Consider the following 15380-nt stretch of genomic DNA (forward strand, 5'->3'; position numbering starts at 1 on the left):
TTTACAGACCTTGGAGTCGCTGTTAGCTTACCAATAAATGGGAAGAGATTTGCTGCCTCGGCCACTGGGAGTGAGGCCCATGGACAAGGCACACTATTATAATACTATATCATGTTTTTCTGCAGTCAGTGCCTTCTCCGCGCCCTTCGCTCTCTTCTCTGTTTTAGGTGTAGTGAAGCTGGAGATGGCAGTTCCCAACCTGTGGTAAGTCTGGGATACTCTGATGTTCTGTTTCTCTATCCTTTTCTGTTCGTCCTTCTGTCCACTAACTCCAACCAGTCGAGGCAGATGGCTGCCACCACTGAACCTGGTTCTGCTGGAAATTTCTTCTTGTTAAAAGGGAGTTGTTTCTTCCCACTGTCGCTAAATGCTTGTTCATGTGGATCTTGTAGGGATTTTTCTTTCTTATTATGAATTTTATATTTTGATCAGCGCATTGAGATGACTTTGTTGTACTTTGCGCTATACAAATAAAGTTGAATTGAAATGAATTAAATAACCAATGGTAATATTAACAATTGCATAAATTAATAAGTTAAAGACCTCCCGGAATGATGACATCATTTTGGTTAAAGACGACGCGCGAGGCGAACACTTTGGTTCTTCAGATCCAAGTTTGTCTGTTCCTTCTGTAGTGTTGTCTACATAAATATTAACTTGTTGATAATAAATGCTTTAACTTAACTTATTGTCTGTGATTCATGTTATCAATATTGTCTTGCTGTAGAAAAATAGATATGTTGACAAGATTTCACACCATGAGCTATTATTAATTATTAATAACTGCTAAACAGCATTAAGAAGTGGCACCCCAAAATAATAAGCACATGAATACATAGTAAATTTTAATAAACCCTCTACACTCATCTTTTAGGCAACAAAATCTATTACAGATATAGCGGTCGGAGATATTCAGAATAGTTCATGCATGTTTAAATGATTCAGTTATTATTTATGAGCCTGATATGGGATGCTATTTTATTTACAAGAAACATCTCATAAATGCACTGAGACACATCATCAGTAATGTGGCCTGGGGTCATCGAGTGTTTTTGGTCTCTCATCATCAGAGACCCTCACCCAAGGGACCCAATTTGTGTACCAGTAGCAACCAACGAATCAGTCCTCTTAAACCAAAGCCACCTTGTGGCTTTCTCAGCGGCTCCTTTTGTGGATCTAATGGCACTCTTCTTGCTTATCCCTGAAATCCCCAGTCAACTGAGGACTTTGCAAAGAGAATAGCCTGCCAAGCCTCTGCAGCCTACTTCTATAGGCTCATAGAATGTTCTCCAGCCTCTGCTCCTGCACGTCTCCACCAGTTCCTGGTACTTTGCGCGTTTGAGCTCGTCTGCCTCCTCAAGTAATTTCCAGCATGATCAGGTGTTTTGAAACCTCAGAGGTGATGATCATATCTGGCCGGAGAGATGTTTCAACGATGTGTCGTGGGAACTTCAGCTGCTTTCCCAGATCAACCTGGAGTTGCCAGTCAGAGGCTGTATGGTGGAGGCCTGATGTTGCCCTTGGTTGTTCCTGTGGTTTTACTCCAGCTCTAACAATGGGAACCACCTTCTTCTGCGTGTGGTGCTTTTTATTATTGCTGATGGCTGAGGCTACAGTCTCAGCAACTGCCTTGAGCACCTGATCATGGCACCACCGGTACCGACCATCTGCAAGCGCCTTTGGACAGCTGCTGACGAGATGTTCGAAAGAACCTCTTCTAGAGCAAAGGAGACAGGAAGGTGTCTTGTTCTTTCCACAGACATGGAGGTTTGCTGGGCTAGGCAGTGCATCGTAGACTGCCTGCACTAGGAATCGGACCCGGTGGAAGCCTGCCTGCATGATGTTAGACCAGGTTATCCTGTGCTGCAAAGTACTCTCCCACCTCCCTGCTGGCTGAGTCCCACTGCTCCCACCATGTAACAGTCACGAAAAAAACACTGAGAAATATGCTTTTTGATTGCAGTTTTACTTGGTTTTAATGACACAATCATGGAGACAATCACAGTACAAATCAGCTGATTGTCTGAAAAAGAGCACGAGTGGAACAAATGGAACATATTTTATCTTTATCTTTTATACCTGTAAAAGTAAGTCATCTACTAACAAGACCTTCAATTTTAGAGAGCTAAAGGGAAAACCTTACGTTAATTATCTACTACTATCCCAACTAAAGGGCAAACTTTTGATAAGGATGTTAATCATCTACTACCTTAACATTGAGTGAAAAGGCAAAAGTGCAAAACATTAGATAGATTACCTAATACTGTTAATTCAAAGAGACCAACTATAAATCATAATAAAGTAATTTTGTAACACTGACCCACTCTTCTTCCATGCCTGCTCAAACCTCGTCCTGATGAAGCTGTCGTCTCTCCTTGCCCTGGGCTTTGCTAACCTGGTTCCTGGGAAAGTAGCCCGACCAGTTGCAATGTTGCCCACCAACTCCTTTTTTCTCAGGCGGGACTCTGCCACTTCCACTGCCTTTTCAGCCCTCCACTTCATTCCTTTCCTCACCTCGATACCGGCTGATGTCACCTTGTGGTCCTTGTACTGAAAGGCTTCCCGTGCACGCGTCACCATAAACTCTTCAGTGAGACCACTGAAAGGTAGCTGCAAGATGTTGCTCATCCCGTACAGTGCTGCGCTTTTGAGGCTGCGTGGCAAGCCCAGCCACCTTTGAAGAAAGCCTTTCTTTTCCAGGGACTCAATTGTGCGTAGAGCAGCAGAGGCCACAAGACTCAGGGTAGGCCAGACTTGTCAATCTTTGAGAGCCAGGTTCCTATATCATTAATGGACTTCATGAGGGCTGCTGAGTCTTTCAGGCTTGCATCAAAGAGCTTCCCCAAGCTTTTAACTGACTGCTCTGTGATGGACAGGATGACAGTTCCAAAGATTGAAAAACGGTACTTGTCGATTACTTTCCCCCTCTTCAACAACATGAACCTTGACTTGGAGAGCTTAAAACTTATCCTTGCCGTGGTGATTAGTCTCTCAAGCCCCTGGATGATCCACCTGTTTCCTGGGATAGATGTTGTTGTGAGGTCATCCATAAAAGTTCTTATGGGGGGCTGTCGTACACCACCTCGGCGGATTTAACTACCATGTTCCTGGCAAGGGCAAAGAGAATAACTGAGATGGTGCTTCCTGTTATTATTCTTTTCCCAAGACTAGGCCAGTCTGATGTTTATGACCTGGAAGTGACCCTCAACCTTAAATTATTATAATCATCCAGGATCAGGTCCTTGATTTTACTGGGAACATGATGGAGATGTAGTGCAAGCTCGACCAGTTTGTGAGGTGTGGACCTGTAGGCATTGGCCAGGTCCAACCATAACACCACTAGATCACCTCTGTTCTCACAAGCCTCTCTGATGAGCTGTGTCACTACCCCAGTGTGCTCCAAGCAGCCAGGAACTCCAGGAATCCCACCCTCCTGCACTGAAGTGTCAATGTAGTTGTTCTTGAGGAAATTCTGTTTGTAAATACACACAAATCAACTTGACCTGATCACTGCTTAAAACCACATGGTCATGAATTCTGGTTGGATTTTGACGTATGTGACAAAACTGTAGTTTAGTTTTTATTAGTCGACAAAAAATTCACAATTTAAAATTCGCAATTTTTTTATTAGTCATGGTCTAGTTATTGTCACTTAAAAAATATAGTCGACAAAAACTATGACAACAATGAACACTGGCTATGGGAACTTGACCAGCCAGGAGGCTTGTGTTCAAAATCTAAACAGCTCATTGGTATAAATGTGGGCAGATTCATTTTCTTACTTTCCAAACTGTACAAACTCTGAAGGGAACTAGATTTGATCCAGTTTGCTGGCCCTCGAGTCTGTGGATGCTGAAAATTCACAACACTGCAAATTAGCAAATTTACATTTGACGTCAAACTGCTTACTCATTGGAACTAGTGGCTTTTTTTTCTCTAGTCCTGATTTCTTGGTGGCACACCCTCAGAGGGAAGGCAAAGCACATCACCCCAGTCCTCAGTGAGTCTCAGCGAGAGCCAGACATGAGCTACGAACTGCAGGTAGGTTTTTTCAATTTTTAATTTTTGATACATTTAATGTCATTAATTATCCGTTATTCAGAATCAGAATTCCTTAATCCCAGCGGGAAATTGCATTTGTTACAGCCAGTCAAGAAAGTATCACAAATAAAAGAAAAACTTTAAACAAAGATAAAAGAAAGAATAAACATTAAATAAGTGTATAATTAAGTAAAAGACTGTTAAAAGGATTAGATACACACACACACACATACACACACACACACACACACACACACACACACACACACTACAGTAGTAATAAATCAAGTAAGATAGATAATGATAATAATACAAATGTATATACAAATATACAAATACAAACATTATACAGATATATACAACAATCAAGCTGTGAGGTTACAGTTACGCATTATACAGTTTGGCCGCCACAGTCGGGAATGATTTCCTATGGCTTTCTGTGGAGCACCGTGGTTGGATCAGCCTGGTGCTGAAGGTGCTTCTGTGACTGACCAGCACATCAAAGAGTGGGTGGGACTCATTGAGCAAGATGGCCTTCACCTTGGACAGGGTCCTCCTCTCTGTCACCACTGTCAGAGAGTCCAGTTCAATCCCCACAATGTCACTGGCCTTGTGGATGAGTCTGTTGGAGTCTGTTGGCGTCTGCAACCCTCAGTCTGCTCCCCCAGCAAGCAACAGTGTAGAGGATCGCACTCATCACCACAGACTCATAAAACATCCTCAGCATTTTTTGCAGATGTTGAAGGACCTCAGCCATCTCAGAAAATAGAGGTGGCTTTGGCCCTTCCTGTAGAGGGAGTCAGTGTTCTTCCCCCAGTCCAGTTTATTATTGAGTCAAATTTAAGCATCACGCGATAGACGTATTCTCAACTGTAATATATACAAATGATTCAGGTTTTGCAATGATTCTAGCACGACAAAAACACAAGATATTACAACAAAATGCTTTAACAACTTGACTACCATTTGAATTTAGCAATGCCGCCGAGCCTGTTTCTTTGTGAATAGGGAGTGGTGAGGTTGTTGAAGACATGTCATATTCTTCTTCTTTTGTTGACTTTCACTCAAACTTTATCTCTTGTAAACACAGCTGGTGATGATCATGTACACTGCAAAATTTGGTGACCTGATAGAATTTTCCTACCCCATTGGATACTCACACTGGGCATTGTATGATGGAGATGGATATGTTGTCCATTTTGCTGTTGCAGGTGAGGAAAATTAACCCTGGTGTTTACATGGCATTGTTTCCTCCAATCACACTTTGCCAGTACGGTCAAATCAGTAAAAAAAGGGCGGTGCACAAGTCTGAGGGAATCTGCGTGAGAGATTATTCACAGTGCTTTTTGGTCTCCCTTTGTAGAAGGAGAATAATCAGAATTATCAGAATAAAAATTAAAAGTAAATGGCAATCATTTTATTTACACTAAATCCTCTGCACATTTAGACATTTAAAGTTACTGTAAAGTTATTACCACTGGTGTATCATTCTCTAAAAACTACATTAGCCTTTAGGTGTTTGGAGGAGCTTCACTGGATTCAGTGGGATCTCTCACAGCTAAATGCTCTAGAGAACATGTGTCAAACTCAAGGCCCTGGGGCCAGATTCAGCCTGTAGAAGAAAGTGAAAATTACAGAGAAAACATCTAAATGACCAAATAATTCAGTTCCATATCTCTGTATACACAAATTCAATGAAAAGCCACAATATTTGCAGGGACACATAATTTTCCCATGCCTATATCACACAACTGCAGTCATTTTTACTAAGCAGTTAATTAATGGCTAATGTTCAGAAATAATTAATACATTATTAAGCTTTTGTAAATCTTACATAATGCAATTAGTTAATTATCATTATGTGTCCATTACTTAGTATTAATGAATACATTACTTAATATATTAGTAAAGCGTTAATAATGTCTCTTGTAATCATTTAGGTGTTTCTGTGGATTGAATAAGCATTAAGTAACCTAATCCATCTACTAATCATTCGCTAATGGTGTACATGTTACCTGGTTAGGCATTAGTAAACAATTATTTTGAGTCTCAAGTAATCATTTACTAGTGCTGTGCTGTGTATGTCATTATGTAGCCCTTACATAACCTGAAGTAAGGTATTACTTAACATTAATAACCTGACATAAACCTTAATAAGTCTATAGTAGTGCCTCATAAGCATTACTTAACCATAGTGAACCATTACTGAATGCTTTTTGGACCCTGATTGTAAAGTTAAACATGTATCTCTTAGGTAACACATAAGCATTTCTTAACCACTATTAGTTGAAATGTAGTTGAAGCAATAGCATATAAAGAAATGTACACATTTTATTTAAAACAGATTATCACAGATAATATATCAACTCGCACAGAGGAGAGCTTTGAACAAACATGAACAGGGCATGGAGGTCATATAAAGAGACAGTATGGAGATGAAGGGGAAACCTCACTGAACTGCTGCTCATAGACCACCTTTATGTCATCAAGTGGCTCGTGTGGCTTGGAGGAAAGCATGGTCATGGTCCGCTAGGCAGGCTACTCCATGACATGAGACTGAAATACAGGTAGACTAACAGGCAGTAGGGAGACTGACAGACAGAGACAGAAAAACAGTTGGGAGAGTGATAGACAGACAGACAGTGGGGAGACTAACAGGGACAGACAGACAGACAGACGGTGGGGAGACTGACAGAGGGATCAGTGAGAGACTGAAAGGGGGGAGGGGGGGCAGTGTGGCAACTGACAGGGGTAGACTGACATACGGGGAGATTGACAGATTGGTAGACTGACTGAGTGGGAAGACTGAAGCACACACATCCACAGACTGTGCTGCTATGTTCATGCCCCCTCGCCATATAGCCATGATACTGTTCATGTTTGTTCAAAGCTCTCCTCTCTGCGAGTTGAGATGTGATCTGTGATAATCTGTTTTAAATGAAATTTCTTTATATAATGTCTATAACTAATAGTGGTTAAGAAATGCTTATGTGTTACCTAAGAGATACATGTTTAATTTTTTTTTTTTTATTTATTTATTCAGTTCATTTCCGACATGGTTGCATTCACAGAAATTCATTTGACATTCAGAGCAAAATCACATCATTGTTTTTTTTTTTTGTTTTTTTTTTTGTCCTATTGCATGCCGGAAAGGGCGACGGAAAAAAGCATTATGCTTATCCAGATCCGATAATGGGGGTCCAAAAATCATTCAGTAATGGTTCACTATGGTTAAGTAATGCTTATGAGGCACTACTATAGTCTTATTAAGGTTTATGTCAGGTTATTAATGTTAAGTAATACCTTACTTCAGGTTATGTAAGGGCTACATAATGACATACACAGCACAGCATTACTAAATGATTACTTGAGACTCAAAATAATTGTTTACTAATGTCTAACCAGGTAACATGTACACCATTAGCGAATGATTAGTAGATGGATTAGGTTACTTAATGCTTATTCAATCCACAGTAACACCTAAATGATTACTAATATATTAAGTAATGTATTAATTAATACTAAGTAATGGATACATAAGGATAACTAATTGCATTATGTAAGATTTACTAATGCTTAATAATGTATTAATTAACTCTAAGTAGTAGCCATTAATTAACTGCTTATTCATGCATTTACTAAAATGTTTATTAATATTAATTAATACATTATAATTGATATTTAAACATTATTTAACTGTTAATGAATGCATCATAATGCATTAAATAACGTTAATTAAGGGACCCTTATTGTAAAGTGTTACAATTTATTTTTAATTAGTCACAGTGTAGTTATTGTCACTTAAAATGTAGTCGACAAAAACTATATGATGAAAATTTTGGTCAGTCATTTATTGGATAGATAGAAACATAGATAGATAGATAGATAGATAGATAGATAGATAGATAGATAGATAGATAGACTCTCAGGCACCATCCACTCCCATTTTCAGGCAAAACAGTTCACGTGATTTATTTTTGATAATGAGATTGAGAAAAAGTCTCAATTTTAGTGTCTCTCTTGGGCTCCTACCACCTCTGTAAAGGTAGTTCATCCAGTCAATATGTGTATATTTCCCACATTTGGAATTTTTTTTTTTTTTAATCTTCTTCCTAATCAATTTTATAGGAATTAGATCCTTAGCGTCTCCTACTGATGATCAGCTATTCTACTAATGATACATTTAAGCCAAAGTTCATTTGATTGTGGTCTCTATAATGAACTGATCTGGTCATCTGTGCAAGATGAGGGTTGTTGAATGTACTTTGTCTTACTTTTTAGATGAAAACTGGGCAACATACATGTTTCGCTCCTCACTGGAAACAATGTTACCTAGTTCTGGTACCATACTTTTTGGGAAAACAAAGATCCGCAGAGTGCATATCCGTGAGGTGAAGGTCCCACAAGGAGTCCGCATGTTTATCAACAACTACCACCACAGCTATGTGGCATCAGATCCATGGTACATAAGACAACGCGTTAACGCACTTCTGGGTCGACAGTTCACATACGATCTTTTCAATTTGAACTGCGAACACTTTGCTACTTATCTACGCTACGGAAGGGCTGTCTGCAACCAGGTATAGTTTCTTCTGTAGAAAAATGTTATATTCAATTCCAAGAGAATGTTTTATGGTTGTATTAGCAGATCAATGGGGACAAGTTTTTACGAGAACAGATTACTGAGAAAAAATGTCATGTTTCCTTTGCAGATTCCATTCAGACCCAAGAATGAAGAGTGTGTGGAAGCGACTAAGGTTTTCCGAAATATTGTCATGAGGTACAAAAAATAGTGTTTCTCTTCTGATTGCTTTTTTCTTCTTCTGCATCTGGTCAGATGTCTTCATGTATTATATCTTTAGTAGTCTAGGGATGGGAATTGAAAACCGGTTCTTTCTGAGACGGCTGCCCATGTTTCCCATATCAAAAACCGCTGCATGCAGTTGGTATCACACTCCTCCTGTCCAGCATAGGCCACTTTCATGAATTGAGTTCCAGATGTTCATTTTATTTTGTTACTGGTTTTCATATCAGTTTTATTAATAAGTAATCTTTCCATTTGCTCCCATTTTATTGTGGGTCTGTGGAACAATGCAATTCAATGAGCAAACATGGCAATGCGGTATTAATTATAACATAATTTGTTATGAGAAATGTTGGTCTCCTGTACTTTCTTTGCTCTGTTCTCAATTTGTTTTTAAATAATGCCTAACTTCTTGTCACACTTGTAACAGTCCTGCATAATTTCAGTTTTTTGTCTTAGACACAACTAATTGTAATGAGCTGACCGTTAGCAGCTCTTGTAGGGCTGATGACAACATAATCAGTTTGTTTGGGGGGAAATAGAGAAATCCTATGGGTCTGCAGCAGTCCAGGATTACCCACTCCTGCTTCAGTGGCTCCATTAAAGGCAGCGTTCCACTTCTTACAGTGTGAATGATGTTCAGGCAGAAGGCAAAGTGACTATGAATCAACTAAAAAAAGTGACATGAATATCTCTCTTACTTGTTCTGATTTGGAAAAAGAAATAATAAAAAACGTGTAACAAATCATCCAGGTTCATTGATCTCATCTTCTTTCACAAAATCAGCAGATTGGAGGACTCTTTGTCCCAAATGGCTTTAGGATCTAAAGTCTTTTTTACAGTAGGGCTTGTTTCCAAGGATGCAGTCCACCTCTGACACAATTGAAGCTGTTAACTTTGGAAGAACCTATGGAATGAGAAAAAAACAGAGCATTAATTCAAAATCTTAGATAAAGCAGCTGAAATCAGGGCACGTAAAAATGTTTTTGAGCAGCAAACCCAAACTGTTTTCCTAATGAGACATTATGACTGTTACCATCTTCAAAGCTAACATCATGCACATGTACAAGGGTACATTTGAACTAATTTTTTTTCTTCCTGTGTGCTTTGATTGAACAAGTCATATATGGATTAATTAAAGGTCCCATACTATGCTATTTTTCAACCATCTTCATTTGTTCTAAGAACCCCAACAACATAGTATTTCAGGTTTATTTTCCTAAATCTGTTTTTTGGAGTTTTAGCCCTCTAAAAAGTGACTTTCTGACCTATTCTAAAACTGGGCTGTTTGAGTGGGCGTGTCTATAGACGTGGACTCCACACAACACTTGATCACTAGCAATTTTTTTTTGTTATCCACACTGCTGTTATTGTTTTCAGCCAAAAAACTGCACATTGCAGTAAAACACATGGCTATTTAGGTGGCTATTGTGATTGTGATTCAGAAAAACACTGTTTCATGAAGTGTGTGTGTGCGCCGCGCAGCAGCAGTATATGTCTGCAGAGCCAGAGCAGCAGCAGCAAAAGCAGAGGAGTTCAAACACTTCCAATGCTTACCGAAGCTGCTAAGTCACCTCATAATCTCCTCTAGTGATTTCAGGAATAGTCCATTCAAGGTGATTGTCCACTGTCTTGTCCAACCGCTGTGTGGCACTGTGTCACAAAGACTCCTATCACCGCTCAGAGGAGGACGGCCTATGAAAATGACTCCTTTGGTTAAGTCATGACAGGAGCTGAATCTGAACAGCCTGTAGGAGCGTCATTTTACCAGTGGGTAGGCTGCAGAGAATTCCTTGTTTTCCTCTCCCTGGGAGTTGGCAGGTTCAGGGAGGACCAGTTTATAGATGTAGAGACCAGAAAAACTTGTTTTTCATAATATGGGACCTTTAAAACTCATATCTATGGAACGGACAAGCTGACCATTTATTCCATCTTAGTGTCCACTGTTGGCAGGAGGGTGCACATGCAACCGAAAAAAATGTCTAGATGTGTAAGCAATGTTGCCAGATGTGGTGTTTTAGAAGTCTTTTATTCTGAGGTAAAATCCCACAACACTAGAGATTACACCCAAAACAAGGTGTAACTGGGTCATTGTTTTAATTGGATTGTTGATTGATTTTTTTTTTTTTTTTTTTTTTACCTGCACTGCTTTAAGGTTTTCAATCAGCTGGTCAGTTGTAGATGCTCCAAGGAGGACAGAGTTCACCCCCTCATTCCTCAGACACCAAGCTATGAGAAAAATAATCAAAGGGGATAGTTATGAAGACAAATGCTGCATCCGATTAGTCCCTCCTTTCTCCTTTACTATCTACTGTTCCTTTATCCTCGGAAGTGTCTAAGTGGTGGCCATGCTAAAGAGCGTCCAAGTTCTCTTTAAGCTCAGGAAAAAAGGCTCAATGCATCCTTTTTTATTTCCTTTAGCCTAGGAAACAATGATACATCCTTTACCAAAGGACACAAGATAATACTGACCCACAAGTCCTTGCGGCGACAACATTTAACGGGAAACGCACACCCGCACAAACTCCCGATGAGTAAGTAACGGAGATCATGTAAGTTACCGATGCAATAATATGCCTTGAACAACTTTAAATAAATAATCTAAAGCCCATATCTAATTATAAGTAAGACATTTTATCAAATTACAAAACAGACACTCTGTGGTTCTAGAAAAAGGGATCAGAGACATTTTTAGCCACATTATGTTTTATTCAACATAATTCATATTTCTGGAAGGTGAGTGTGAGCAACCATTCTCAATGTTCTTTTAGTTTCACTTTTGTTCCTCGTAGCCTGGTAGCCTCTTTTCCTTTGATTTACATTCAAATGTGTGGTTTTATGAGATTATATCAGCGGAAAGCGTTATAAATGTGCTTTTAGTACTCCATTTTCAGGAATTTGTAGTTTTTCACCGCTGCAGACGTCACTATCCTTTGCGGCTGTCAGATTATTACGTCACCTAGTAATACAAAACAAACGTAATGGCCTTTTCCTTACTCTTCTCCTAACACCTTTCCTTAACCCTGTGACGTCATCCACAGGGGTTACGGAAAAGTGGATAGGAAAGGAGATAGGAGGGACTATTCGGACACAGCCAAATTGTTAGAAATGTTTTAAGCCGTCCTCTTCTTGATTTTTATTTTATTTTGCCCTTTTTTATCTTAAGTCCAGAGAACGCAAAGATCTATCAGTCAAATGGCAGATAAGTATATAAAGGTAGTGGTTCATTGTTAATTCACTAACAAAAAAGCACCATTTCTAAGGTTTACTTCCCCTTTCATCACAATAATCCATATTCATATCAAACAATTTGAGAACCAAATAACCACATTCAGAAGGAATTGACAATATTACAAGAACTTAGCTGTGTTTTACCAATGGCAAGTTGTGGCAAGGTGCATCCCAATCTCTCTGTAATCGCCTGCAACTCTTTGAGCTTCCCCTGCTGACGGTTCCCCTCTTCACTCAGGATCTTTTCTTTCATCCACTGATAACCCTGTAGTCACAGCAACACAGTTCAAACCAAGGGACATCAAAGGTATTAAACTCCAACCTCCTTCCTCCACCAAATACATTATTAAGTTTAATTCAGTGCACTGTATATACTTACTGTATCAGAACTAGATTTGACATTTTACCAAAATACAATATCTTGTAATTGACAAGATAAAACCACAAAACAGTGGATGAAACCTTGTTTACAGAGACCCTTAAGTAAGTAATCGACACACCATCCTTCATCCCTTCCTTAAATTAAAGGCTAAGAAATTCCTTATTATTTGGAAATAGTACTGATTTTTAGTCTGTATTTTTCTAGGCTTGTTTTGGACTTGAGTCTTCCACCATCACCTCCACTTGACATCCACTCTTTATGAATCTTAACACTTTGTTTTCATTGCACAAACACACAAAGCATTTTACAAAAATAAAGAGAAACTAAATGTGGGAAAGAGCTACCAAGAAGCTCAGCTCACACCTCTCTTGACCTGGTGTTGCACACTTTGTGACATCAGGAGGAGACATTTCACCATATCAGTATGTGCATGGTTTTTATTTAATAAAATGTTTTACCATGTCTGCAAGCATGTCTTCTGAAGTTTTTGATTGATTGATATTTATTTGTTCTTTGCTGTCTTCAAACATATACAATACAATACAAATAATAAACATTCATTAAAACAACCAAAAATGGATTGGGCTGAAGCAGTAACTGCTTATTGAAGCCCATCCCCAAGCAGCATTATATAAAAAACAATACAAACAACTCAATAACAGCGATATTCACCAACTTATAAACTTATGATTCAATAGGTGCAAAGCATTTTGTTTTTGAAAGAAATTTTAAACAGACCGTGAACTCAACATTCCACACTTTAACACCATAAACAGAAACGCATCTTCTTTTAACATTTGTTCAAAATGTACTTTGTTCAAAAATATAAACCCCTCTTAAATTATATTTTACTTCTCTTTGTTTAAAAAGTTAAATACTTGAAACACAACCTCTAACGCCTTCAACTTGACTAAATCAATACTTTTTATTGTTCTAGAATTTTCAAACAGTTTGTTAGTAGGTGTCCAAGAATTCCTCTTTATATATTATTCGTTTTGCTCTCTTTTGTAATTTGATTAATGGATCTATATATGTTTTGCATGTATTACCCGAGCTTTCTGAGCAATAGGCCAGGTAAGGCAATATAAGACAAGAATTAAGCAACTTCAGACACTTATGTTCTATGTGCAGCTTCCAGCAAAGCTCATGATCTATAATGACGCCCAGGAATTTAATCTCATAGACACGATCAATTTCTGTTGCATTCAGACCCAATTAGCATAATAAGTATAATCTGTCCTACACAATTCTAAAAACATCCATTTTGTTTGGAAAGTTTGTTTTTCTTAAACCATTTTTCCAATTTTGACAATTTGTTTTCTACTAATGAAATGAAATTATTAATATATTGTCCTGCACAAAATAAGTTTGTGTCATCAGCAAATATAATTCATTTTAAAAATTGGGACACTTTGCAAATATATAAATATATTATAAACAGCTCAGGCCCCAAAACTGAGCCTTGTGGAATTCCACAAGGTCATATTTTTTGTTTTTTGTGATTTTATACTGTTCATTTTTACACACTGAAAACTATGGTTTAAAAAGCTAGATAGCCATCTTTGTGCCAACCCTCTTATGCCATATCTCTCACACTTCTGTAAAAGTATTAAGCGATTAATCCTATCAAATGCTTATTTAAATTAATAAATATATCAATAGCATTTTTCTTTTCATCTGTTGCTGTTGGTACATTTTCTAAAAAATCCATCGTTGTCGTTCTATTACTTCAAAAACCATTTTATTGATCATTTAATATGTCATGCATTTCTAGAAATCTATCCAGTTGTTGAACAAACAATATCTTTGAAAATTGACAAAGTAATGAGATTGGTCTATAGTTAGTTACCATTTGTTTGTCACCATCTTTATATATTGGGAGCACTTTAGCCAGTTTCATTTTCTCAGGAAAAGTTCCCTTTACAAAAGAATGGTTACAAATATATGTCAAGGGTTTCACCACACAATGTATGATCTCTTGAATTTTGTCCATGTCGATATTGTTACGATCCGTGGATCTCTTATTTTTTTTATTTTTTAACCAGCTCTCGTAAATCACTCTCACACACTGCTCTAAGAAACAAAGATTTGGGATTATTAAAATTAAGTTCTGAATCTTTTTTTTATGGCATTGTTGTCTGGTATTTTGTTTGCTAGATTAGGACCAATATAACAAAAAAGTTGTTGAATTAATTTGGAACGTCAAGCACATTACCAGTACTCAATTGTTAATTTCTGTCAATGTGTGTTGGTAGAATTTGTAATTCAGGCTTTCCAGTCAGTTCTTTAATCACATTCCATGTAGCTCTAATATCATGTTTATGTTTCTGAAGTTGCTGGCTGTAATGTTTCTGCTTTTGTTCTCTGATAACAGTTTGTAGCAGGATGGAGTCTGCTGCCTCCACAGCTGGCGCGCTGATTAGTGGGCGGTGCCCCTGACAGCGCTGCGTACTTATGGCTCTGCACACACCCCTGCTGATGACTTCCTGCTTGGTAGATGTAGCGGAGTGGCTTGGCGACGTAAGGCTGCAGTGATCTGCTTTAAGCAAGTTTCTCCGGCATCTACTGGGAGTTTGGCACCGCTCCAGAGGTGAGCATGGTTTGTTCTGCTTCCTCTTCCGATCACTGGCACGCACGGACACTCAGTTCATGTGGTGTGTCTGCAGCACGGAGCGCATTGGAAAGCGCATGGTCTGGCGGACACTCTGCTTCTGTCTGGCTCGGCACGAATCTACCACCGTCTCCGAGGTAGGCTTGCTCGTTCTCCTGTGGCTGCTCCGTGTTATAAGTTCAGCACCAACATGGGCTTTATTTTTAGTCTAGATCTCTGTGCAGCGTGAGACGCTATTATTGCGGCTCCTGACTCCTCCCACTCCAGCTTACCGTCTGTAAGTGTGGAACTCATAAATAACATCATGGCTA

General features: G+C 38.7%; 2 protein-coding genes across 7 annotated transcripts in view; one reads left to right on the plus strand and one right to left on the minus strand.

Moving 5' to 3' along the window:
* The window catches only part of LOC114467552 (retinoic acid receptor responder protein 3-like), a 23228-nt gene continuing 7848 nt past the window's right edge, over positions 1-15380 (plus strand). For 2 of the 4 annotated variants that reach the window (XR_003674524.1, XM_028453944.1), the window contains exons 1-8: positions 1-204; positions 3941-4041; positions 5132-5252; positions 8323-8621; positions 8754-8821; positions 14833-15048; positions 15125-15206; positions 15277-15346. Coding sequence is in view for 2 of the 4 variants with exons in the window: in XM_028453945.1 (XP_028309746.1) it covers positions 4024-4041; positions 5132-5252; positions 8323-8621; positions 8754-8834 (519 nt within the window). In the remaining 2 variants the exon portion in view is untranslated. Of the gene's footprint in view, positions 205-3788; positions 4042-5131; positions 5253-8322; positions 8622-8753; positions 9594-14832; positions 15049-15124; positions 15207-15276; positions 15347-15380 lie in introns of those variants that run through there. The other 2 variants (XM_028453945.1, XM_028453946.1) reach the window with 2 other exon arrangements.
* The window catches only part of LOC114467551 (voltage-gated potassium channel subunit beta-2-like), a 27517-nt gene continuing 20196 nt past the window's right edge, over positions 8060-15380 (minus strand). For 2 of the 3 annotated variants that reach the window (XM_028453940.1, XM_028453943.1), the window contains exons 14-16: positions 12221-12341; positions 10986-11074; positions 8060-9752 (exon numbers count right to left, since the gene is read on the minus strand). In XM_028453940.1, the coding sequence (XP_028309741.1) occupies positions 9663-9752; positions 10986-11074; positions 12221-12341 (300 nt within the window). In that variant the 3' untranslated portion in view covers positions 8060-9662. The remainder of the gene's footprint in view (positions 9753-10985; positions 11075-12220; positions 12342-15380) is intronic. The other variant, XM_028453941.1, reaches the window with a different exon arrangement.

The sequence above is a fragment of the Gouania willdenowi genome, chromosome 7 (assembly GCF_900634775.1).
Source record: "Gouania willdenowi chromosome 7, fGouWil2.1, whole genome shotgun sequence".
Taxonomy (NCBI): Eukaryota; Metazoa; Chordata; class Actinopteri; order Blenniiformes; family Gobiesocidae; genus Gouania; species Gouania willdenowi.